Here is a 26,072-nt window from a genome sequence, read left to right on the forward strand (position 1 = left end):
AAAAAACGTTTACTCGGGGAAATTACCCCAGCGTGACATTTCATGCCGCTGATGGCGCGAAGTGCGAGTGTTTTTGGGGTTGAATTTGTGAATAAACATGACGCACTATGTTAAACAACAATGTTTTGATTCTGGGCCGTGACGTCATCTGCCAGTACACGAAAATGGTTCCCCTTAGTTTTGATTCGGAAAGCAAACTGCTGGCAACTTTAAATGTGGCATTTTAACCAAGTGAAGGTCTGAACGCAACGGGCCGAGACATGGAAGCGTGCGCAGAGAGAGGACGCAAACTGGTGTGTAGCTTCGCCCTTTTATTGATAGCATTTGAACAACACATTGTGTAGGGTAAATCTGTATTGTTGGGACCAGATCCTTTTATAACATACTGTGCACCATTTGTTTGTTGTTCGAGGACTTCACTCCTCGTGCTATTTGTTAGAGAATGTTATGCTTTGCACTGTAGTGCCAACGATAGGCTACACGCGATGATGTTTACCAGCTTAATGCTACGGGCAGTATTGGTCTAATCTGACCTGCCCTAGCTGCAATATTGTGATATGACCTTCATCTTTAACTGTAATACGCTGATGACTGGTATAATATCGACGTCGTTTTTGACAGTAGCCAAATTAAGGATATGACAGTATTTCGCTGTGATAAAATTAGAATGTGAAATCACATTTATCAAAGAACTGCACCTGCAAAATTGGACAGCTGGTGCAAGCTGATAATATTGTATGGTAATGAATTCAGCCCCCCTGCGCCCCCCAAACACAAAAAGTCGCAGAACTGAGGTAAACTGTTTAATTTAAACAACCTCGCCATCACTTTTGTCCGTCCACAGCGCTCCATCTGCCGGAGAATGTATGACGAGAATGAGGATTTCTCCGATGTGGAGGAAATTGCGAATGTCAGAGGTTTCAACTTGGAAGAAAAACTTGAGAGCAAGTCGTACAATTCCAACTTTGTACAACGCATGGATGGAAAAGGTAGCCTGTACATGCTCTGTGATTTGGATCCTAGAGTTTGGTTTTGGGTCCTAGTCAGGAGCAAAATCATGTTTTCAAGTGTGATGTCAGTAGACCAAATCCCTGTTGGATTCCAAATTGAATGGAATGGGTAACGGTCTTCAGAGTAGCCTACAAATTCACAAAAACAGCATTCAGTTAAATTGCTTTGTCAGCTCTTATTCAATTTTAAAAACAATTTGCATGGTGTTTTGTAGATTTTACCTATGAATATGTTCAACGAGAAGCACTCAGAACACCCTTAATTTTTGAAGTCAAAGATGGACTAGGCATCAGGTAAGAAAGAACGCCTACTTGCCACACATACTGTGTCTAATGCAATAACGGAACATTGCTTGTATCTGAATATTGTCTCTATCAAATTACTTTACCCCCTCTTTATACAGAATGCCTGATCCAGACTTTACTGTCAGTGAAATTAAAGCTTTGGTCGGTAAGTTCACATTTCTTCGTTGTTCGCCACCATGCTTTCCTTTCTTGAATAACCACACATCTCTTTAGGATCCATTGGTGAATCTTAACAGGATGCATAAATGCTTAGACACCTGGGTCTGAATGATTTTAAAGAGGTCTGGGATGCAGTTAAATTAACTTCCATGTTTGTTCCATTAATGGAAGGGTGAGAACATCTTGGACAGCAGCTAAACTCTCAACAGATATGGGCCTGTTTTGACATAGATATGCTCTGTAATAAAAGCTGATTCTGATAATCTGTTACAGAGCCCATGAGGGCACATGTAAGTGCTATGACAGATTTCAATTGAACCACACTAAGATCTGTAATACTACAGTGAAGTTAACATGCTCTGTAAAGGGTTTTCTACCGGCCTACATATTATGAGTGGATGAGCACCAGTATGACTCTGCTGGTAAACAGAGTATAGGTCATGGGGTCAAGATGTCTACTGCAAACCACAGCACTGACAGAAGGCATGTTGGTCCAGACCATGTGGAATGCAGTTGTGTGACCTGCAACCATGACGGAGATATGCAAGCCCAAATGTATCACACACACACACACACACACACACACACACACACACACACACACACACACACACACAGAAGATTGTTTGTCATCAGTAATCAAATGTTTTTATAGTGAACATTTTCACCCAGGTGATTAGATTAGGAGAGGAGTTGATGATGGCCTCATATGTGATGTGGGTGGACTGAGAGGAGGCAGTGATGAGAACAGAGGGGCAGTGTGGTTGTCATTAGTAACACATACATGAAAGCAGCTGTGATGCCATAAATCGTCTGTAGGTGTGGGGAATTTTATCTGTTGCCCACCTCATTTCAGAAGATGAAAAATGGCTTTCTGAATGCAATCACTCAGATTTATGAGCCGCAAAATTCCTTTTCTGTTAGCGTTTAATTTTTATCATGGTGTGAACCATGGCTTTCGTGCATGATCTATTGTTGTTTGTTATTGTCTGAGGAAGAATGCGCTCATTTATCCTCCCACACACAGACAACAGGAAAGTTTCACAGGAAGTGTGTCACACGTCGCCTCTCATTTCCTGCAGGGACTGATTAGTTTCTGTAGCCCATGTTTCATGTTCCCCTGCACTAAAAGCTACCCATGGCCAGTTATGGTGCACCCTGTCTCTTAAATGAGATGTAGATATTTGTAATGGTGTCAGATAAAAGTTTTTATCTCAAGTGAAAACCCCAGGTTATTTTACATGTTAGCTGGAGCTGGAATTAATTGGCTGATATCTAGGCAGAGATGCCTGTTGTAGGATGAGAACGTATACTTTGTATCCTGGTGCTGGATCATGATGATCAGTGATGTCTGTGCCTCCATTTGGGGCTCCATCTAATTCAGATATCTAAAAAGTTCCACACAATGAGAGATTTAAAAAAGAAAAACATACATAGCTCACCTGAGCACTGCCCCCCAGAGCCAACAGCGCCCCATGACCTTCTTGCTGTGAGGCGGCAGTGCAAGCACTTGAGCCACCGTGCCACATAATGCTAGCCTGGTGACACCAGCCTACGTATTTCCGCCTGAATTGATTTCAAGCTCATACTCAGTCTGGCCCAACCCCATTGACAATCGTCTCCAGAACTCAAAATTTTGCAGGACCAATCAGCGAACAGTTCAGAGCTGTGACGCAAAACTCGCCTGGAGGAAAAGACACGAAAAGCTATCGGAAAAGTTGTCTCAACTCTCGAGAACATCAGAAAATGAAAAGGAGAACAAGAGTATTTTCTTGTAAGTTTTATGATTGGAAAGGACGTCGTAGCTCTTCTCCCAACTGGCTTTGGGAAGAGTTTAATCTACCGAATGCTTACTAAACGTTGCTGATTGGTTAAGGGAACTCCAATGATTTTAAACCTCAAGATAAGCACCCGCCCATCTCGGAAACCAAAATGCATTGGGTTGGCCCAGACTGAAAGACGGAATGAAATGGAGTCACAGGCTGGTAATGGCCAGGCTAACATAATGCAGGTGTCATGTGCTGTTGTAACAATGCAACTAGTGAGTAGTTGCTTTGTTTACAACAGCACATGACATCTGCATGTGGAAAAGATGGCAAAACCTCGTCACGGGGGGAGAGGGTGGGGTCATCTGTATGCTATACACTACCACGCCCTCTCCCCCCTGACAAAGTGTCCTCTTTTTCTCAAACTGAAATATGGTCACACTACAATACACTATTACATTCTTCCAAGTCATATTTTTTGATTAGAAGTGTTTCTCAGACTGTACAGTAAAAATCAGAGTACACTTGGTTGCTTGGCTTGTGAGGCCCTCTGCTGACCAACAGAGACCCTCTTCTTCAAGGCTTGCGCTGAGTGTAGGCTAAGCATTGGTGATGTGAGGACGTTACTTGGACTGGTGCTTGGATATTGTCATGCTGCCCTCTGGTGTTGTGTATTAGAAGTTTTCTTATGTGTGTACTGTACTGAGCAGCTGCTGTGTATCTGTCTCAATGTGATTGTGTGTGTGTGTGTGTGTGTGTGTGTGTGTGTGTGTGTGTGTTCACCCGTAGGCAGTCGGCGTGCTCTGGATGTGATGGACGTGAGCACTCAGAAGGGGACAGAGATGAGCATGGCTCAGTTTGTGCGCTACTATGAGATGCCAGAGGAGGAGCGAGACAAACTCTTCAACGTCATTAGCCTGGAGTTCAGCCACACCAAACTGGAGAACCTTATCAAACGACCCACAGTGGTAAGGAGGAGGAGAGATGGGAGGAAAGATGAGGAAGGGGAGATGAGAGGATGGGAGGGGGAGTGAGCTAGGAAGAGATAAGAGAAGAAGTGGGGAGAGTAAGATTAGAGGAGTAACTTTCTGTAAGAGTGAAGGGGTGGGGATGGCTATTACCCTAGAGGAGAGGAGAGAAGAAGAGAGAGGATGTCAGTGGTGTGGAAATGGGTTGGGATGTGATGGGGAGATGCAGCCAGAGTAGTAAAGATGGGTAGACATGGGGCTGGGGTGAAGGGGGAAGAGCACAGGGTCTGAGTTCTAAGAAGGAATACAGAATTCACATTAAAGTGTAGTATAGTAAATCTATGACACGCACACACCATGTCTGTGACGTGTGTGTGTGTGTGTGTGTGTGTGTGTGTGCTTTAGGTTGATCTCGTGGACTGGGTGGATAGCATGTGGCCTTCTCACCTGAAGAAACAGCAGATGGAGTCTACGAACATCATCACTGAGATGAAATACCCCAAAGTCCAGAAGTAAGAGCTCCTCAGTACACGTTGGGAAGTATGGGGGTGGCAGTGGAGGGTGTCAAATGTTTGACGAGACCTATCTGAAACATACTCCATATGAGATTTCTGATAAATTGTTAATGAGAATGTAACACACAGCTTTGCTAATGCTAAACTTTGCAAAGGATCCTTGCCTTCCCAGGCTGCATGCGTGCATGACCTTTGATATTGCTTGATGTTGTGGATGATGCATGCACTTCCAGCAGAAAAATATGGAGTGTATTTAGCATACAGGTATATACATATCACACACACACACAATCACACACACACACACACACACACACACACACACACTCACACACACTCACACACACTCACACACACACACACACACACACACACACACACACACAAACACAGCCCCCGAATGACAGCTTCAGGAGGTTGCCAGGCACCAAGAAAAGCGGGCGATGAAAGACTGCAGCATGAGACTCTTGGACTTAGCTCAGTCAACCAAATGACAGCGAGAGAATCATCTCAGGCAGTCAGAGCCAATCAAACAGCCAATCAAAATGATTTCCGTTTCTCCAAGTCTCCCTTCCCCGTCCCTGATTGCAGCTCCTCATAGAGAGGGTGGTAGTGAGTAAGCAATGTGTAGTCAGTGAAGTTTTCTGTGGTCATTCCGCTGGTCGATAGCATGGTGCCAGTCCTGTGTGCACCTGGCTCCTTAGGAGGACGAGGATTGGGACGAGGGGGGCTAGTGGCTGGACGCTTCCTCCTGCTTTGGGTGAGTGGGTACAGAGGGACATCACCGTGTCATGTCTGGTGTGAATATGGATGCCCGTTAGGTCTGTGATGTGTGTTTTTAGTGGGTATGGTTGTGTATGTTTGTATGGAGGGAGAGGGTGTGTATTTAGGCCTCCGAGTCTAAATTTGATGTGAACAGTAGTGAAGTGAGAGGTGACTTATCTGGCTTACAGGTAGTGGAATCTTGACACCTTGGGCTTCCTGAGACTCTTCTCAAGTCTGTGTGTGTGCGTGTGTGTTTGTGTGTGTGCACTTGCGCATGGATGTCTCATTAGTTGTAATCAATAATGGGTTCATAACCATGAGCATAGCATACCTGAAACTTAACTGAGTTTGATAACTAAGAACGCTTGTCATCTTTACAGATAGAATGGTGTTTTAGACACGTCTGACCTCACGCTAATTGGAGGTATGCATATCTGTGTGGTCCTTGTCTGGCGGGGGTATCTGTTACGTTACAGCACTCGCTGTCATGTCCTCAGTGCAGGTGAAAGTCACTGGAGGACTCAGCAGCAGCAGCTGCATGTCCAAGCAGCCTAGTGCAGTTTCTGCAACAATTGATGTTGTTCTCTCAGTGGAGGTTTGCCGGGTGTATTAGCATTAGCACCGTGAGCCTGCATTATTTATCAGAGGTGATGTATCATAATTCTGGGTGATGTTCAGTTAATCTGTATGGTTTGAATTTCATAGGTGAATTTCAACGAGTCTGTGGATGTGTGTGTGTGTCGATCTGTTTGCTCACCCGAGTGTGCTTATTGAAAAGGGAGATGTGTGTGTGTGTGTGTGTGTGTGTGTGTGTGTGTGCTGTTGGCAGCGGTATTTAGGCATCTTCATCAGTCCCATGACTCTCTTTTTAAGAGCTCTGTAAATGCCTCTCTGTGCATCTTCTCCTAAAAGCATGCGGGTCATGTTTAAATATCCAGTGCCAAAGTGATGGCAGCCATTACTTATTTATTGATCGCTGTTTTCCTGATTGCGGACGTTATTGAACCAGCGTGAGGTGTCCAGTTTCAGTGACTTCTCTTTGTCCTCCTCACTCTGGTCTGGCACTGGTGCAGCAGGCGGAGTTCAGTGGGTTTTCAAAGTGTCCCAAGCTTGCTCTGCAAGTCAAAACACGACCTTCTTTACGTCTAGTCTACAAGTGTGATTTCATCAGATGTCTTTGAAAACCAGGGCAAATCTTTGCAAATGATTTCCATGATGATAATCTGATCACATTTGGACATCCAGTTCTGTGGTGTATTGAGAAAATGCCCCGTAGTGGTAAGTGCCTCACAGTGTCAGAATTACAGTTAAACTTAAGAATAATTCATTTAGCAGATGTTACTATCCACAGAAACAGTACATGATGAGCATTTCACCATCATAAGCCTGTGATAATAATTCTAAACTGATGCCCAATAACAGAGCTGACTGCTGATGTTGAAGGCACTCTGTGTTTGCTGAGGTCCTTGCCTGAGCTGTGATGCCTCCTGTGTTGCAGGTACTGCTTGATGAGTGTGAAGGGCTGTTTCACAGACTTTCACATCGACTTCGGAGGGACGTCAGTGTGGTACCACGTCTTCAAAGGAGGCAAGGTGAGGCCTGCAACATGTCATGACATGATGCTACACAGTACTGGTCAGAATGTACTGTAAAACGTGTGTGTGTCTGCTGTGATGAGTGCTGTGATGAGTCTGTGTTTGTTTCCTTGGTGATGAATCTGCTGTGATGGTGTGTCTGTGATGAGTCTTTCCAAAATGATCAGTGTTGAATCAGAATCAGGTGTTGGTCAAGCAGCTTCTGGTCACATCTGATTTCCCCTGAGTTCCACCTCTCTCTCTCTCTCTCTCTCTCCTCCCTCTTCAGATCTTCTGGCTGGTACCCCCCACCCCTCATAACCTGGCCGTGTATGAGGACTGGGTGCTGTCGGGCAAACAGAGTGACTTCTTCCTAGGTGACCGAGCCGACGGCTGCCAGAGGGTGGAGCTAAAGCAGGGCTACACCTTTTTTATCCCCTCAGGTGACAGACACACACACACACACACACACACACACACACACATGCATGCACAGGTAATTCCCCAACCCACACTGAGAAGATGGTCAAATTACATACCCTGGATCCCCCACCAGGGGGAGTTGCCTGAGTTAATTTGTATCCGTGTTCTACAGTGGTTGTTAGTGACATAAACTTGAAGCATTCCTTGATTTTGTGTGTTTCCAGGCTGGATCCACGCTGTCTACACCCCTGAGGACACACTGGTATTTGGTGGTAACATTCTCCACAGCTTTAACATTCCTATGCAGCTCAGCATCCATGAGATTGAGAATAGGACCAAGGTAAGACCACCAACTCTAGATCTATGAGATATATACCCACTGTCATTTGTCACACACATGACAACAGGACCAGGGTCAGACTCACTATCACTAGTCATGCACTAGTCATGAGACCAGGTCTAGAGACAGACTCGTATACCCCCCATCACTAGTCACATATATGAGCCCAGGTCTAGAGACAGACTTGTATACCCCCTATCACTAGTCACATATATGAGCCCAGGTCTAGAGACAGACTTGTATACCCCCTATCACTAGTCACATATATGAGCCCAGGTCTGACTCTGATATAAGGGTAGGAGAACAGGCCTATGGTGGTGACCACCATCAGTAGTCTTTTTAAATAATTCTAGAGCTTTTAAAATAATTTTAATATAAATAGTGGTTTTTGAGTATTTTTCAGTTCTCTGCTTCCAGATAAGTCAGTTTGCCTGTATGACCCAAATGTTGGTCTTTGCATGTGTTTAAGACTGTGGCTATAATTATGACTGTAGCTGTCTCCTTGAATCGTTCACCCTGTGAATACGAAACTATGAAAGAGAAAGTGGGTCCTCTTAGAGTCAGTGAGGTTATCTCTCTCAAATGCCTGCATTCTTCAGCTCTGAGGTCGATCAGACACTAGGAACATTTCTCAAAGGCTTGTAAGAGAGAGCAATGACTGCAGTACAAGGACTGAAGACCTGTGTGTGTGTGTGTGTGTGTGTGTGTGTGTGTGTGTGTGTGTGTGTGTGTGTGTGTGTTTGATAGAGAGAGAGACGGGGGGAGAGAGAGAGATGAAAATCTATGCCACGACTTTGAGTGTGTGTGTATGTTTGAGAGCGAGAGAGAGAGAAAGAGAGAGAGAGAGAGAGAGAGAGAGAGACTCAACCCTGGGAAAACATCTTAATCATTTTGTCATTTGGGATTTAAAAATACTGCCAGCTGTGTTGAATGATGGGATGCAGACCCAGTTGACCATGGGGAAAAAGGAGAGGCCAGCCCCAGAAATAGCCCTTTAATACTGCTGTGTATGCTCTCTGTCACATTCTGTTTTTGCCCCAAAGAAAAGATTTGCTATTTAAATTTGACCTGATTTATTCTCTTCTTTCCACTGGCCCCAGGTCCGCTCCAAGTTCCGCTATCCATTCTTCTATGAGATGTGCTGGTATGTTCTAGAGCGCTACGTCCACTGCCTCACTCGACGCACTCACCTCAGCCCGCACTTCCGCCTAGACACTTCAGTAGCGTCTACGCTAACAGGTGAGATTGCGCAGAAAGGAGAGGTTTCCCTCTACAGCTGGGTAACCCTTAAGAGACTTTCGGCCCAGAGACTACACTAGCAGCTATGCTAATATGTGAGTTGGGTACAGGCGGAGACGTTATAAGGGAGGAGACAAATCACTGATAGGAAAATGACTGGGGAATCAGGGGGCAATCCCCAACGCTAAACAAGGCGGATTTGGAATTGCTGAAAATACTGCCCTGGAAATACTGTCCATTTGGTATTTGGACTTTGGAGCAGGTAGTAAAGGTTTCCCTCTTCACCTGGCTAGTAGACTAGCAGCCACACTATCTCTAGAATACGCTAGCAGCTATGCTAATGGGTAGAAAGATTTAGCTGGAAGGGTTTCCTCTTCCTCTCATTGTCTTCAGATTCACTGCCCCTGCTTGGCTTCCTTACAGGGGGGGGATGTGCAGAGATGCTGCCCCAACCCCACCCCACCCCACCCCGATGCAGAACAGTGGCTGAGTGGCTCTGAGGCTTGTGTTCTTTATTTCTTTGAAGTGAGATCTCTCTCTCTCTCCCCCCTCTTTCCATCTCTGCCACTCTCTATCTCTGCCTCTCTCTCTCTCAGAGACAGAGTCCAAGCAGAGCACAGAGAGCCCTGCCACTGACCCCAGGCTGGACGTCGTGGATGAAGACTCGTGTGATACCCAGGGCAGGAGCGCCTGTCTAGCCAGTGACAACCCCTGCTCCCCTCAGGATGCCCAGATGCCCACCTCTGCAATGCCCCTCAGCAATGCCACCACACCCCCCCAGAAGCAAGCCCCTGCCAATGACTCCGATGATGGTTCCACCCACCCGTCAGAGATCCCCAGAACCCCCTGTGGATCTCCGAGGTCAGAGGTCGGCTCCCGGTGGACCCACCTGACGGAGTTTGAGCTGCAGGGCCTGCGTGCGCTAGTGGAGAAGCTTGAGGCACTGCCCGACAACAAGCGTTGCGTCCCGGACTGCATCAAGGATCCGCACACCCTGCTCGAGCACATTAAGGTCAGAGGGCAGACCAATGACTTCTAAAATCAGAGGGCAGACTAATGACAACATAAACAGTTATGGTGTATGGGTCTGTGAGGTCCCCTTGGAGTGTAGCCCATGGCTGTGGTGTGGTTAGCATCCCGTTTACCTGTTGAGCTGGAGGGATACCACCTGATAACTGTACTTTTTGTGACACTGAAACTCTTATGATTGCATTGCTGTTGAAGAGCACAACAACCTATGTATACACCCCCCCCCACACACACACACACACACACACATGCTCACATTCACATATACACACATGTTCTGAAATCTGAAGATTTGTTCAGATGACGTGATTAGTATAGGAGAGATGGATGACTCAGTTGTCCCATTTCCCCTAAAAATGTTTCCTGTTACATATGCCTACAATGGCCTCTTTGATGTACAGTAGGTTATATTTGGCATGGAAAATATGTCCTTCCATTGTTGATGTGGAACTGTGTTAAGGAAAGAGGGGGCACTAGAGATGCATCACGCATCTCATGCGCTTGCTAATAAAATAGTCTTTGTTAGAGAGTGTGTTTGTGTCTAGGATAGGACAGCATGATGTTTTTCTTACCAATCTCACTCATAAACAGACACACACACACACACACACACACACACAATTTCTCTCCCATATGTGCACATACACGGGCATAACTTGTCACACACTTGCATATCCACTTAGCCATGTCAGGTGAGTGTTTTCTCACTCCAGATTTCGTCCTCAGGTTGTGTTGAAGGAGCATGCAACAGATGACCCCAAGATGGCCATCTCTGGTGTTCCAGTTGTGAGCTGGCCAAAGACTACAGTTAAGGTAAGGCCTTATTGGACAAGAGTTAAGGTCAGTGTTGGACATCAGCGAAGGCTTTTTTCTGTTAAAAGGGAGATTTTCTGTTAAAAGTGCTTGCTCTTGGGAGTTCAGGCCTTGGGCTGTGTAAAGTGCCTTTAGGCGTTGTCAATTGTTTTTAGAATATAAAAGAATAAAGCTGAATTGAATTTGGGTGAGACTTTATGGTTGGACATCAGTTAAGGTGAGAACTTAGTGTTGGACATCCGTTAAGGTGAGTTATCAGTGTTGGACATCCGTTCCCCTGTCCATTTGCTGTTAGCTGTGAGAATTGTATATAGCAGCACACCCATATTGCAGTGTCATCTATATGCTTCGGATCTCAAAGTGTTTTGGGGCCTGACCTCTCACTGCCTTTCTTCTGACATGGTCCACAGGTGTGAGAGCAAGCAAGTGCTGATGTATTGGTTAAATGAGTAGGCTGTGAATTATGTGGACTGTATCATTTGTACTGAGAGTGTGTCCGTTGTGTGATCAGTGGGTGTGTTTGTGTTGGCAGGGACGGTGTGTGTGTGTATGTGAGGTATATGAGTGAGGTGTTTGTTGTGTGTGTGTGTGTGTGTGTGTGTGTGTGTTTGTGTTTGTGTATGAATGAGATGTGTGGACAGGGTACAGTGTGTGCTTTGTTGAAAGGGATGAGCTCATGGTGGGAAGTGACAGTTAGAACAGTGGGAGTGTCGGGTGGCTCGTGGGCAGCAGGGCATGATGTCATTTCCTGTGTACCCTGGCAGGCAGTTTCTTGGAAGACTCTTGCCATTTCACTGGAACGGAGAGCTAAAACCAGAAACAAGACTCCTCCTAATGATTAACAACAACAACCATAAAATAACAAAATGACAAACAAACATATACATGAATAGCCAGTCAATCATGTTTCTGGTGCTTTATTGCTGTTGTGAGACAATTGTCTGCACACTGACCCCCCTGTGGGGTTGGGAGGGTGTCTGGCCCATTTAAAAGCCAGCTGCTCAATCTGAAGCCTTATTGTGTCTTTTCTAATCCTGAGCCATCTGCCCCCCACACACACACACACACACCAACACACTGACCAGCTCACACTGTCTCATCAATATGCACAGACTCCGTCACTGGACAGAAACGCTGTGCCTTCTACATATTTATGATGCTGATTTGCATACAGTGTCCCTATTGGTTGCCCTGTTTCTTGTTCCTGCCTCCTGGTTGCTTGTATGAGGGGCCTCTGCTTGTGAGTACAGCAGAATGAGAGTGGAAGGTGGGGCTAGCAAGGGAAGGAGAGGAGGGGGAGAAGGAAAGGAGGGAAAAGGAGGTCCATCTGAGTCTCGGCTTCAGCCATGTCAGTTTTCTGTGAGCAGCGTGGACTCTAAGCGCACGGGAGAGAGAGAGAGAAAGAGAGGGAGAGAGCGAGAAGGAGAGGGAGAGTCATGGCCATGACGCTGAGTGCTGATGATGAGGATTACGAGTCTGATGCTGAGCAGCAGGTGAGCAACATCGAAACCGGCCCAAATGCGGCCAGCAGGCAGCCACACAGCAGGACCTACAAACAAACAACAGTCAAATCTGACTGACTGACCTCACGGAGGACTTACAAACTCAATGCAGGCACAGGACAGAACAGGGAAGGATATGGGTGTGAGAGAGAACTTGTGTTGATGTGCTGTTGTGTGTCTGTCTTGTTCTTCTTCATGGCTCTGTTGGGGTAGATAGCATTGAGAGGTAGGTTGAGTGCAGTTCTTACAGTTCAAATGAGTGTGGGTGTGTGGATGAGTGGGTGAGCGGGTGAGTGGCTTCTTCCAGTCAAACGGCACTCAGAAGCTCTCACAGCGTCTGGCCTCAGGGCAGCTATCAGTTGTTCCAGAACATGTATAGAGAGAGAGAGAGAGAGAGAGAGAGAGAGAGAGAGAGCAGCTAGCCCTATTAAATATAAGAGAGAGACAGACTGAAACAGAAAGTTGCTATCCCTGTTATCCTATGCCTGCTATAAGTCCAAGAGAGTAAGAGATGACTGTTAGCCCTGTTGGACGGAGCAACAAAACTGGCCTTGGTAAAAAGAGAGAAATCTGCTAACACTGTAATAAAAAAAGAGGTAGAAAGTTGTTAGTCCTGTTAAAAACATATAATATGAGAAAGCTGCTAGCCCTGTTGTAGAGCAGCAGCAAGCTGCTAGCCCTGACATATGACCCTGCCTGACTGTCTGGAATGACACACATGTGGTCTCAGTGGTGTTGTAATCATGCTTTTATTACACAATGGTGTTGAGAGTTTGAGAAGCTGAGGAGGGTGAAGACAGATGAAAGCTGTTGGTACACCACAGAGCTTAACTTATTAATCATTAAACCATGATTTGAATGAGGTTGTGTTTGAACAATGTGGAGTTGGGAATGCAGGTTGTTTCTGTGTGTGTGTGTGTGTGTGTGTGTGTGTGTGAGCGTGTGCGTGCGTGCGTGCGTGGGAGGGAGTACCATGAGTACCAACACAAGTGTGACCACATTCTTGCTCACCTCGGCTTGGGGAGTTTAAGGGTACTGCTGTTTGAGAGTGTGTGTGTGAGTGTGTGTCTGTGAGAGAGAGAGGGATTGTGTGTGTAAGACAGAGAGAGGGTTAAACAGAATAGCATGACCACCCACGTGAGTGCGACCACATTCTTGTTCACCTCGTTTTGGGAGTTAAAGGGTTTTTCACTGGTGTCAGGGCTAGATAGCCCACTGCTTATTTGAAGCAGATCTGGTGTACCCTATTGGATGTAGAATATCTTAGTGAGTAAACAGTGTCCTCATAAGGTCACTATTATGTGTATACTACTATATACACATCTGGGCCCAAGTCAGTTATAATCTTTAGCCTTCAGGGATCATTCCTTATGTATGCAGGACTCTATACCTTCATCATGACACTGTGCTATAGACTTAGGTTAATAAAATAGTAGTAGTTTGAAGTTCTAGTAGTAATTGTAGTACTGAGGTGTTTTCCAGGAGAGGCGGTGAGCCTCTTAAACAAAACCTCCTGAACTTCCTCCATCTGGGGAGTATTTTTAACCCTTCCTGTCTCCTTCCTACAAGAGGCCCTTTGTAGGGCAGTGAACAGACCAGACCTCCCTTTCTCTCTCCCCTGCTCTCATTCTCTCTATCTATTCCCATTCCCTTACTCCCTCTCTCTCTCCCCTGCTCTCATTCTCTCTATCTATTCCCATTCCCTCACTCCCTCTCTCTTTCCCCTGCTCTCAGTCTCTCTATCTCAATCTCTTCCTGCTCTCACTTTCATTCTGTCTATCTCTCTTTTTTTCTTTCTATCGCTCTCTTTCTTTCTCTATCTTTTCTCACTCTTACTCCCTCTATCCCTTCCTACTTGTTCTCTTTTTTCTCTGTCTCTGTCTCTGTCCCTTCCCACTCCCTCTCTCTCTCTCCCTCTCTCTCTCTTTCTCTCCTCCTTGAGGGAAACATGCCCTGTCAGCCTCCACTGTGTTCAGATGGGGTATTTGAGTTTGAGAAACATGCTCACCTCTTGAACCCTCAGACTTAAATGGACGGCTTAGCCCTCCTCCCTCAGCCTGGAAGAATGTGGGCCTGCGCCACCACAGGGCCAGCAGCCAGGTCCACTCTCAGGCCTGATAAACGAGACAAGTCAGCCAGGCATTCTCTCTTTTTCTGATGTCTCAGCAAAAATGCTTCTCTGTTCAGTAAAAACATAGATTTCTAATGACACACGTTCTCTTACACCTGGCCTGGTGTGTGTGTGTGTCTGTGTGTGTCTGTGTGTGTCTGTGTGTGTCTGTGTGTTTGTGCATTTCTTGCAGTGAAGTTTGCAGATGCAAGTCGAGTTTCTCTTGTAGCTTAGGTGCCTTACATGGCCTACTGAAGTCCCATTCTGGATAAGAGACACACATCTGGAAATCTCATCTCACCCCTCTAACCTCACAGGGCCTTATGTTCATATACTGTATGTGTGTGTGTGTGTGTGTGTGTGTGTGTGTGTGTGTGTGTGTGAGGAGACTATGAAATATTACTCAGTTATAAAGGTCAATTGGGAGCTAACAAGGAGAAAAGAAGGGAATCTGAGATCAACAAGCCAATCAAATGGATGGCATTTTAGAGAGCATGTCAAAACAAGATAATATGTACTTGTTTGTTTGTTCTGATGTGTGTGTAATGTATGCACTTGCAAATATATATAATATATATATTATATGTTGTTATATATTATGCATTGTGATAATACAACGCAGGAAATCCCCCTTCAGCCCATCCCCCCGGTGATGAGGCATAATCGGAGTGACCCCTCCCAGTCTGTGGTAGCTTAGGGGTGGCCCTCATCTCCTGTCTAATCCTGTCTGTCTCCTGTGGGCCATCAGCTGCCAATCTGTGCCACATTTACTGAGCATGCACACACACACACACACACACACACACACACACACACACACACACACACACGATCCCGACTGCACGCTTACACAGACTTACACCTCTCTTTAAAGGCAACGGTTGGACTGATGGCTCTGGGTTTGAACTGGTAGCATGCGGACTAGCCCTGGGACTGATGGCTCAGCCTGGGTTTAAACTGGTAGCATACTGACTAGCCCTGGGACTGGTGGCTCAGCCTGGGTTTAAACTGCTAGCATACTGAATGGCCCAGTGCAGCACAGTACAGTCCTCTGGAGTGGGTAGAAGGTCCTTGTGTGTGAGATGTGCTCTTAATGTGTTCAGTGCAGTACTGTTCTCATGCATCCCCCTGGCGTTGAGATTCAATTAAATACTGTTAGTTTATGATTTAGTTTCATAATTAGGGCTGCAGCAGTATGTACAAATCCTTACCACGGTATTTAAAGAATGGAGGAATAAGGAGTTAAAAATACCCATAATTAAAAGGACTATTTCTGCATGGCATGCCTAGCTTGTCTGTGAACGTATGATGGGTAGTCATGAGGATTGGTTGTAATCACAAATGGAACTGCCATTTATAGTAACATGTTGCATGTCATATTCATATTTATTTGTGAGTGTTTTCCAAGCAATTAATAGTATCTCAACCAGAAGGTTATAGGTGTCGTGACGTGATGCGCTTGCTTATTGTTATGTGAATGCTCAGCACCCAGGTCTGGGTGTTTTATAAATCGGAGTGAGAAAAAAAGTGTGTGCTGTGGATGTGATCCTTTTCAAATCTGATAGAACAAATTAAGTGTTTAAAAATATCTGTATACGTGTAGACAACACCACAGACCAGGCCACAAGTCTTGCATGAGGATGGCAGCACTCTCAAATGAAGGGAAAAGAAGCTGTTGTGACGGTAATGGTGGTGCTCCTCCTACCGCAGTATGGCATTGATGAGGTTACAGTTGCAGCCCTAATCATAATGTGTCCATGCACACACACACACACACACACACACAAACACATGGGTTTTCAGCTAGTGTTAATGTAACACATAATCTTTAATATAGATCCTAGGGTTAATGTAACACACACTTCTACAGCAGAGGCCCTTGTGTTCTCACAGTCTTATACTGATGACTCTCTCTCTCTCACACACACACACACACACACACGTATGTTACTGACACATGCAGTCTTTTTATCTGGGGCTTGTATTAATGACACACACACCCACACACACACACACACACGACCTGTTAAACCCTGATCTCAGCTCCAGGTCCTCAGATGCTGGTGTGTAGGTTACACCAGGTCATTCCACCTCTACACTGTGTCACTGCAAGTCACAGGTGCTTGCTCCGCATCCCCTGTGTGATCACCGACTGCACAGCGGTGGAATGTTAGATCAGCACTGAAACTCTCTCTGGCCTTGCCAGTAGCACCGTCATGGGAATGGGTATTTCCCTGACCAGGGGCTACCCTCCCTCTGCTAGCTTCCTGTGAGATATGGGTGTGTGTTTGTCTCTATGAGGTGTGTGTTAGTTTCTGTGTGTTTTTGTCTCTATTGATTGTGTGTGTGTGTGTGTGTGTGTGTGTGTGTGTGTGTGTGTGTGTCTGTGTAAGTAGGAAGCACCACTTCACAGGGTCATACTGAGGGGCCCTCTCTCGCTCTCTCAAGCGCCCTGGAGTGAGAGCTCTCTTTGTTCGTCTCTGCCAGAGCGCTAACTCAAGTCGTTTCCATCCAATAAACGCCTCTGCTTTCTGATATTAGATTAGCACAGGAATGCTTGCAGTGTCAGGATGCATCCTCTCTCCTCTCTCTCTCTCCCTCTCTTTCACTCTCTTTCTCACTCACTCACTCACTCACTCACTCACTCACTCACTCACTCACTCACTCACTCACTCACTCACTCACTCACTCACTCACTCACTCACTCACTCACTCACTCACTCACTCACTCACTCACACACACACACACACACACACACACACACACACACACGTATCTACGATGGCTTTTACTCTGTATTTTATCCACTGTATTTCGACACTAATAACTATTTGTATATTTATTATCCATGTCCCTATGTCTGGAGCACTAGTCGTCACTGTTATGTCACTGTCCGTTTTCTGTTAATGTCATTAATGTTGTCTGTGTGTGTAAGCAGCCCACTCTTTTACCTGCAACAAAATCTACCCTCGGGTATAAATAAAGTTAACTTACTTACTTACTTACACACACACACACACACACACACACACACACAGAGAGCATACATGCGCTCTCTCAGTCACTGTTCCTGTTTCTCTTTCTTTGTTTTTTTTTTCTTTCTTTCTCTTTCCCACAAGAGCGATACAAGTGTGAATATGTGAATGGTATTATTCTGTCCCAAAGAGCTTCTATTGATGTGCGAGGTGTAGCTGTGTGTGTGTGTGTGTGTGTGTGTGTGTGTGTGTGTGTGTGTGTGTGTGTGTGTGCGGGGGGGAGATTCGTGGTTTTTGGCATCTTATATGGGAAATCACTGGTTTCCATCAGCTGTTTATTTGATGCAGACATCACAGCAAGTGCCTGTGCCTGTCCAAAATTATAGTCGGGATATTCATTTTTGTGTGTGTGTGTGTGTGTGTGTGTGTGTGTGTGTGTGTGTGTGACAGACAGAGTTTGTATGTGTGTAGAGCAGGCACTGTTGATTTATGGGCTTGCACTTATAGACATTGTTTCTGTTTTGACTGGAGGCCAAGGATAACAGCGGGGGGAAATAAACTGCCTGTCCGAAGGAAACAGAGCCAATCTTGGAAATTGTTCCTGATCAGAAGGCCCAGTCTCACTCCTGCCATCCCCATACCACACACACAAACACACAAACACACCCCTCACTGCGTCAGAGCCATAACCCAGCCGCCCCCCTCTGCCCCTCTCCCTTTTACAGTGCCCTGTGTGTGTGAGAAACAGTAAGTCTTTAGGTGTGTGTCACCAATGGAATATGGCATGTGTTTCAGGAAACAACTTTGTAACATTGGAGGAAAGAGAAATATAAGGATCCTTAGCCCTGTGGGTCCTCTCACTTCAGAGAGGCAGAGCCCCCCCAGTCCCCCCTATACACACCACTCCAGTAAGGCGTTGCCAACCATCTGACCGGGCTGTGTGTTTATTTTGCTTGGCTGACTAGGTGGACCATGTGTCCATCTGAGTGAGCTGACTGCTCTGCTATTGACTCGGCACTTTACTGATGGTTTGTCAGAATTCAAGTTCAGGCTTTTGTAATTGTTCACTGAACATCACCAAACCCAACCCCTAACCTTAACCATAACCATACATTGTATTAACAGAGTTTCAACAGATAGATAATCTGAGCATCTGACTGTAGACAGTCCAGAGGGCCGAGGGACCATCCAAATAAAGTGTAGACAACTTACCGAGATGTGACTGAGATGGGAGCACAGTTGATGTTGTGGTCCTGTGTCTCAACTAAGAAAGCAAGATGCATCACTAACATTGCGGATTCTATTCCCAGGGAGCGCACACAGGCTACTGAAGGAAATGTACAAGATGTGGCAATTATTCTGTCTCAGGAGCTGTCTGTCGTTTTCTGATTCCCTTGAGTGCAGACTTGATTTTAGGGAAAATAACAAACCCACTTGGTGCTAGATCAAGGCAATAGGGACTGTGTTCAAGTTTATTTTCCCTAAAATCAAGTCTGCTATCAAAGGAATCTGTTTTGAATCCATTCCAGAAGTGAAAAAGAAAACGATCAAGCTCCTGAGACAACTAGCAGAAGAAGACCTACGGTACAGGCATCATAGAAGACCACAATGTAGTGGGGTGTAGTTGCAGATGGGGAATATATTGAAGGGGAAAGGAATTGAAATAAAGGTTTTCTTCATTAATCATTGAATTATGGCATTTTGTAATAGCCACACCTTGTGTTTCTGTACTGCAAGTCTTTTGGATGAAAGCGTCTGCTTTTGAAACGAATTTTCAGTGTTGCCCTCATTCACCCTCTTACTTTGGGTTGATGAGCAGCCTGGCCATCAGGTCATGCCCACATATAGCCAGGCACTTCAGTGAGGTCAATATGAATGCAAGCTTTTAAAAATAGAAGTTAAATTGCTGGTATATCATGAGAGTGTTTCCTCTTTTCATGGAGTAATTCTTTCTCTCTTTCTCTCTCTCTCTCTGTGCAGCGCCCAGCCAACCGCTCCAAACCCAAGACGGCCTCTCCCTCGGGTGTGGGCGTGGTCAAGCTGTCAGGAGGGCGTGGCTCGTCTGGGTCACGGCGGCGACGGACCCGATGCAGGAAGTGTGAGGCGTGTACCAGGACAGAATGTGGAGAATGTCACTTCTGCAAGGACATGAAGAAGTTTGGGGGGCCGGGACGCATGAAGCAGTCCTGCATCATGAGACAGTGCATCGCGGTATGTGTGTGTTTGTGTGTATGTGTGTGTGCGCACGAATGCACCTGTCTGACTGTGTGTGTGGTGTGTGTATGCACCTGTCTGACTGTGTGTGTGTGTGTGTGTGTGTATGCATCTGTATGACTGTGTATGTGTGTGCGTGTGTATGCATCTGTCTGACTGTGTGCGTGTGTTTGGGTGGGTGGGGGGCGGATATAAACATGTGTTGGAATGGCTGACAGTTTAACAGACTGAGAAATAACCGCAGAAATAATTAGGAGTTTTGTGTCTATCGAGCAAGTCAAATCTTATACAGTGTTTTCTGTGTGTGTGTGTGTTTGTTTGTTCTCTGCAGCCGGTTCTCCCTCACACTGCGGTGTGTGGTGTGTGTGGGGAGGCGGGGAAGGAGGACTCGGCGGAGCAGGTAGAGGAGAAGTTCAACCTCACACTCATGGAGTGCTCCATCTGCAACGAGATCGTACACCCGCTCTGTCTCAAGGTTAGCGCCTCAGCTCTGTGTCTGACCTTTACTGACCACTTTCTAATCTCCCTCTGGTTTTGCCTGTCCTGTTGCCTCTCTCCATCCCGTAGCTGATACATTTGGAGGGGGAGTAAGTGGTGTTAACCCTAATGCCCGTCTGTCTGTTCCAGGTGAAGGATGCGAGTGGCGTTGTCAACGATGAGCTGCCCAACTGCTGGGAGTGTCCTAAATGTAACCATGCCGGCAAGTCAGGGAAAGTAAGCATCTGACAGAGGCGTTTGGGCATTGATTTGGAGTTCCTGATTGGTTGATTGATTGGAATCATCTGACTCAGTTTTCAGGAATCAAACTGACTGCAAACAACACCAGATTTCAATCCAAACTAATCCAGTCAGTTAACCACCAGCTGCAGAGTAATGTGTGTTGTACTACTACAAAGTTCACAGTGTTGAGGATGTAAGACTTCCTTGATTGATCAAGCATGTGTCTTATTAGGATAAACATGATTCCATTAAGTTCCTGTATTTTTCAGAATGGGCCCGTGGTTAAAAGTCATGAGGTATAAAGTTGTCTATTATTTTTCCCACCTTTTGGCCATCAAGCAAAAAAGAGGGCCGGGCTTCAAGTATGCCTCCAACCTGCCGGGGTCTCTCCTGAAGGAGCCACGCAAGGAGACGGGCCGAGACATCAAGGAGGAGCCCAGCCCCACCTTCGCCATGGAAACCGCTTCACCCACCGTGCCCTCGGTGGACAGGAGGAAGGTGGACAGAGAGGACACCTCCAGAGCGAGAGGGGAGGAGCCTGAAAGGAAGCGTGCCACGCCCCCGCAGCCTGAGCCCCACCCCCGGCCCAAACTCGAGGAGAACCCGCTGAGAAAGAAGAGGAAACTCTTCGACACGGACGCAGAGCCTAGCGCCAGGAAAAAGGTACAGTGATGAATGCACCGAGATTTAAATGGTGTGTTTGAAGATATTTTACTAAAGGTTGAGTAGGCTAAGGAGGATAGAAGGCTAAGTAGCGGTTTTGACCGTTTCTCTTTGTGTTGTTTTGTTGTAGAAAAAGGCCATAAAATCAGAGAACCCGCCGTCCTGCAAGCTCTTATCCTCCATCAAAGTAGAGAAGGAGGAAGGGGAGGGGGAGTATGGGCGGTCCAAGGAACGTGACGGCCAGCGAGGTAGATCAGAGGAAGAGGAGGATGGAGATGATGAGAGGGAGGAGGAGGAGGAAGATGAGAAGAGCTCAGAGAGGAGGAAGGTCCCTCCAAGCCTTCATCCCAGAGCTAAGCAGGAGACTGTCCAATCACAGCTCAGCTCTCCGCAGGCAGGGCCTAGCAGCAGCGAATCAGCAGACAAGAGCAAGCCGCGGTCCAATCCGAGGCCTCGGCAGCAGAAGACAGCTAAGCGGGAGCTGAAGCAGGAAGAGCCCCTGAAAGAGGAGCCTTTGAACGGCCAGAACGGCCGCCGGCCAATCAAATCAGAGCCCCTGGAGAGTGAGGAAGAGGAGGCAGACGAGGAAGATGAGCGTGTGGGGAGGGGGAAGGTGAATGGAGAGAAAAAGCACCTGAGTAACGGCCACCGGCGCAGCGGGAGCGACCTGGCAGACTGGCTAGGCACGGAGCACGAGCGCGATGGTGGCGCCCCCCGGAGGCCGCCCCTGTCACCACTGGGCTGGAGACGAAGCCCCCCCTCGGCCCCACGACCCCACATCTCCCACTCTCCCCCCTCCACCTCGCCCCAGGAGCGCCACGTCATCCGACCCCCTCCAATCAGCCCCCCGCCCGACTCTCTGCTGCTGGCCAACGGCCGCCAGCACGTGATGCGCCGGGAGGTGTGGATGGCCGTGTTCACACAACTCACACATCAAGACCTGTGTGTGTGTATGCGTGTCTGCAAGACCTGGAACCGATGGTAGGAATCTGCCTGCACAACATTGGATGAATTAAAAAGATGTAACGAAACTAATTGCGAAGAGCAGAGTAACTTTACGACATTTAGCAAACATAGTGGAGTTTTACCCAGCAGATGGTGGAGACTCTGATTGATTTCATTACTGATCTGCTGTGTATACTTGCTATATGAATGAAATAATGATTTGGAAACCTTTTTGCATCATCTGTGTGTTCTTATGTGTGTGTTCTGCAAGTGTTGTGATAAGTGTCTGTGTACGCAGGTCGATCTAAAGTGTGTGTCCCTTGTGTGTGTGTGTGTGTGTGCGTGTGCTTGCGTGTACGTGTACGTGTGCGTGTGTGTGTGTGTGTTCTGATCTGTGCAGGGGTTGTGATAAGCGCCTGTGGACACGGATCGATCTGAACCGGTGCAAGTCCATCACCCCTCTGATGCTGAGCGGGATTATCCGCAGGCAGCCCGTCTCTCTGAACCTCAGCTGGACCAACATCTCTAAGAAGCAGCTCAGCTGGCTCATCAACAGGCTGCCTGGTAGGACACACAGACACACACAGACACACACAGACACACACAGACACACACAGACACACACAGACACACACAGACACACACAGACACACACAGACACACACAGACACACACAGACACACACAGACACACACACACACACACACACACACACACATCTGTGCAGTGTGGTTGGGCTCACACAGACTCCTCATGGCCTGGTAAACACGTCCAGCGGTTGGGGTAGCGGTTTGGAACTAGTCTGCAGGTAGTTTAAGCTGAACTTGTACTACTGAGGCCTTCAGTGCGTTAAAGCTACTTACTGGTCCTGGGCACTGGAGCCCTAGGCTGTAGTGGAGCTGACCCCTTCACTCTACTGTCATACCTGCAGGGTCCCAGAGCAGCGGAGCACTTTGCATACCGCAGAGGTGGATACAAGTGCTGTTCAAACTAAGCTCATCCTTCAGACACACTATTAGCTACTGGTTATTTATTGTCTCTTATGTTTTAAACCTGTTGCACACTGTTGCATGGCAACAAAACAGAGCATTTTTTCCAGTACCATTCCTTCCCTTGTGTTCACTGAGAAAATGGCAAAAAGAGATTTGTCCTTGGAGTAGAAAATGGTTTGTTTTTATGAAGGCTTAAAAATATCCCTGGGAGTGTGCTGTTACCATCCTGAGCGTGTACGGTGGGATTTCTGGTCTCTTTTCTCTGATCGTAATTTGCCGCCCCCTGCAGGACACGTTGTGTTATTGATAGTGTGTGTGTGTGTGTGTGTGTGTGTGTGATTTTGTTGTGGATAGTCTGTGTCGCTCTTGTAGGCCTTCGTGAGTCGCAGCTGGCAGGCTGCTCCTGGGCTGCTCTATCTGCCCTCTTAGCGTGTTAGTGTGTGTGTGTGTGTGTGTATTTGTGTGTTAGAGTGTGTGTGTGTGTTATTAAAAGTGTGTGAGTGGGTTATGGACAGTGTGTATGTGTCTCTCCTGTAGGCCTGCGTGCGCTGCAGTTAGCGGGCTGTTCGTGGGCTGCTGTATCTGCCCTTTGCACGGCCAGCTGTCCTCTTCTGCACTCCCTCCACCTGCAATGGGTCGAGGGCCTCAAGGATGCCCAGATGGAGGACCTGCTGTCTCCCCCCACCGACACCAGACCAGGTAGAGTACTCCTGCTCTACGCCCACCCCAACAGACCAGGTAGAATTCACCCCCCACCCCCACCCTTCACCAGCCTCCCTCAAACATACACTTACCACAGACCAGGAACGGTTTACCTAACCCCCCCCCCTCACTAAAAATGATAGACCAGGTACAATACATCTACCCTGCATATCAAAAGAGGATTAGTTACAGCACACAACCATGAGCAACTGACATATTTACCTTCTCTGGGAGAATGTCCATGAAAAAACCTTGTGTTGCAGGTTACTTAATCTCTCCCTATTTCTCTCTCTCTCTCTCTCTCTCTCTCTCTCTCTCTCTCTCTCTCTCTCCCCCAGGTCAGCTGGAGAGCCGCAGTAAGTTGCGTAACGTTGTGGACCTGCGTCTGGCTGGTCTGGACATCACGGACACATCCCTGCGCCTGCTCACACTCCACTTGCCGCTGCTCTCTCGCCTCGACCTCAGCTACTGCAACCACATCAATGACCAGTCCATCAACATGCTGACCGCCGTGGGCACCAGCACACGGGACTCGCTCACCGAGATCAATCTGTCAGGTAGGGTCATAACACCTGAGACTAACTCACCAACATCAAGCTAGCGGGTAAAACACCCCAGATACCCTTACTAAGATTAGCCTATCAATTCAAAATATTGAAGAGAGCGCATTTATCCAAGCACATAAAACCAAATGGCACTGAATTGACTGTTGTGCTTTTCATTTTGTGGACAGAAGGCAGAAGGGACATTCACTTTGTGAACAAAATAAACGTGTTTCATACACACAAATTATTCTGTCCACATAAAAGATATGCGTAGCCATCTTTTTTTTTTTTTACTTTTGTGGCAGGAAACATAACAGTTCTGCTGTATTACAGAAAGTGTGATGTGTACGAAAGGTCTTTGGTCTGATACATCTCATATGTCAGCAAGTTACAGAAGGAAGCCCATCTACGGAAGCAAAGGCTAAATTGCTAAAATGGAAAAGGAATTATGTCCATAGGATGTGCACAAAAAGGTCTTTGATCTGATATATTTTCCGTGAATCAGCAGGTGACAGAATGTGTTCTATCCACGTAAGCAAAGGCTGCTTGAACTTTCGAACTGACACTGAAGCCTATAAAAGTCTATGCAGCCTTTGCTTAACTGGACAGAACACATTCTGAACACATTGGACGCTAAACCAAGCAGCTTCTAGCCTGTTGACACCCTTTCAAACACGTGACGCCTGCTCTCTTCCTCTCCTCCCCAGTGTGTAACCAGGTCACAGACCAATCCCTGGCCTACTTCAAGCGTTGCGGGAGCATCTGCCACATAGACCTGCGCTACTGCAAGCAGGTGACCAAGGAGGGCTGTGAGCAGTTCATCGCAGAGATGTCTGTGAGCGTGCAGTTTAGCCTTCAGGAGGAGAAACTACTGCGCAAGCTCACCGAGGCAAGGCTGGTCAGCGACGTCACCTAGGCAGCACTGACATCAAGATCACCTAGGCAACGCTGACCAGCGAGCTCACCCCGAACTTATCTTGGAAACACTGAGCAGTGAACTCACCCAGGCAATGTTGCCCAGTGAGCTCAGCTAGGGAATGCTGACCAGCGAAGTAACCTAGGAAACACTTATGTCCCCAGAGCCTCTGGACTCACACTGCAGGTCTCACACACCACTGAGGCCTTACACACTCTATAAACACTGCAGGGGGAGTGACACACTGGAGTGTCTATCTCTCTCTCACACACACACACAAACAAACACACACACAAACACACACACAAATGATTGCTCCGTCTTCACTTCACTACTGTTAACGCTTACACACCCCAGAGGACAGTGGACAGAGAGGGTTGGCCAGTGGGATTACAGATGATTGACGATCCTTATTGTATAGATGTACACACACCCTTTGTGTGCAAACCTGTACATATACACCTGCGCACACACTGCGTATATGTATACACACACACGCACACACCTGCTCATGCCATTTTGCTGCTCATGCCAAATATTTCTTTTTTTAAAAGCACATATTCTTTTAAGTTTTTTTTACTGCATGTCCTCAGTTGTTTGTGTGAAGTTCTACTGTTGAGCAGTCATGCATTGCTCGGGATGGGTCGCGGACGCTTTGGGTCCATATTTTTATGTTTGTTACTTCTCGAGAGAATTTTTGATTTGAACAATGCAAACCTCAAATTTGATGTAGGTTTATTTTTGTACAAGAGGTTATTTCATTGGTATGTAATGTAAACGGCACTCTGTCCCCAGTGGTTATAGTCCATCAGTGTCCTAGTTGTCCGCGTTGATTTGAGCATCACTGCAGATACACTGTCTTATATAGGAAGCCCATAAT

The 26,072-nt window shown here is 46.8% G+C and overlaps 1 protein-coding gene across 1 annotated transcript; it reads left to right on the forward strand.

The window, feature by feature from the left end:
* On the forward strand, nt 1–26,059 carry kdm2bb (lysine (K)-specific demethylase 2Bb). The gene is made up of 21 exons (XM_080846901.1): nt 1–293; nt 845–989; nt 1,226–1,304; nt 1,415–1,461; nt 4,031–4,209; nt 4,615–4,721; nt 6,988–7,081; nt 7,353–7,506; nt 7,711–7,826; nt 8,927–9,065; nt 9,662–10,077; nt 10,821–10,907; nt 19,476–19,706; nt 20,041–20,184; nt 20,337–20,423; nt 20,769–21,092; nt 21,223–22,073; nt 22,438–22,601; nt 23,567–23,728; nt 24,070–24,288; nt 24,984–26,059. The coding sequence occupies exons 1-21, from the start codon at nt 261–263 to the stop codon at nt 25,190–25,192; spliced, it is 3,987 nt and encodes a 1,328-aa protein (XP_080703027.1). The 5' UTR covers nt 1–260; the 3' UTR covers nt 25,193–26,059.
* The last annotated feature ends 13 nt before the right edge of the window (nt 26,060–26,072 follow it).

This window comes from Sprattus sprattus (genome assembly GCF_963457725.1).
Source record: "Sprattus sprattus genome assembly, chromosome: 11".
Taxonomy (NCBI): domain Eukaryota; kingdom Metazoa; phylum Chordata; class Actinopteri; order Clupeiformes; family Clupeidae; genus Sprattus; species Sprattus sprattus.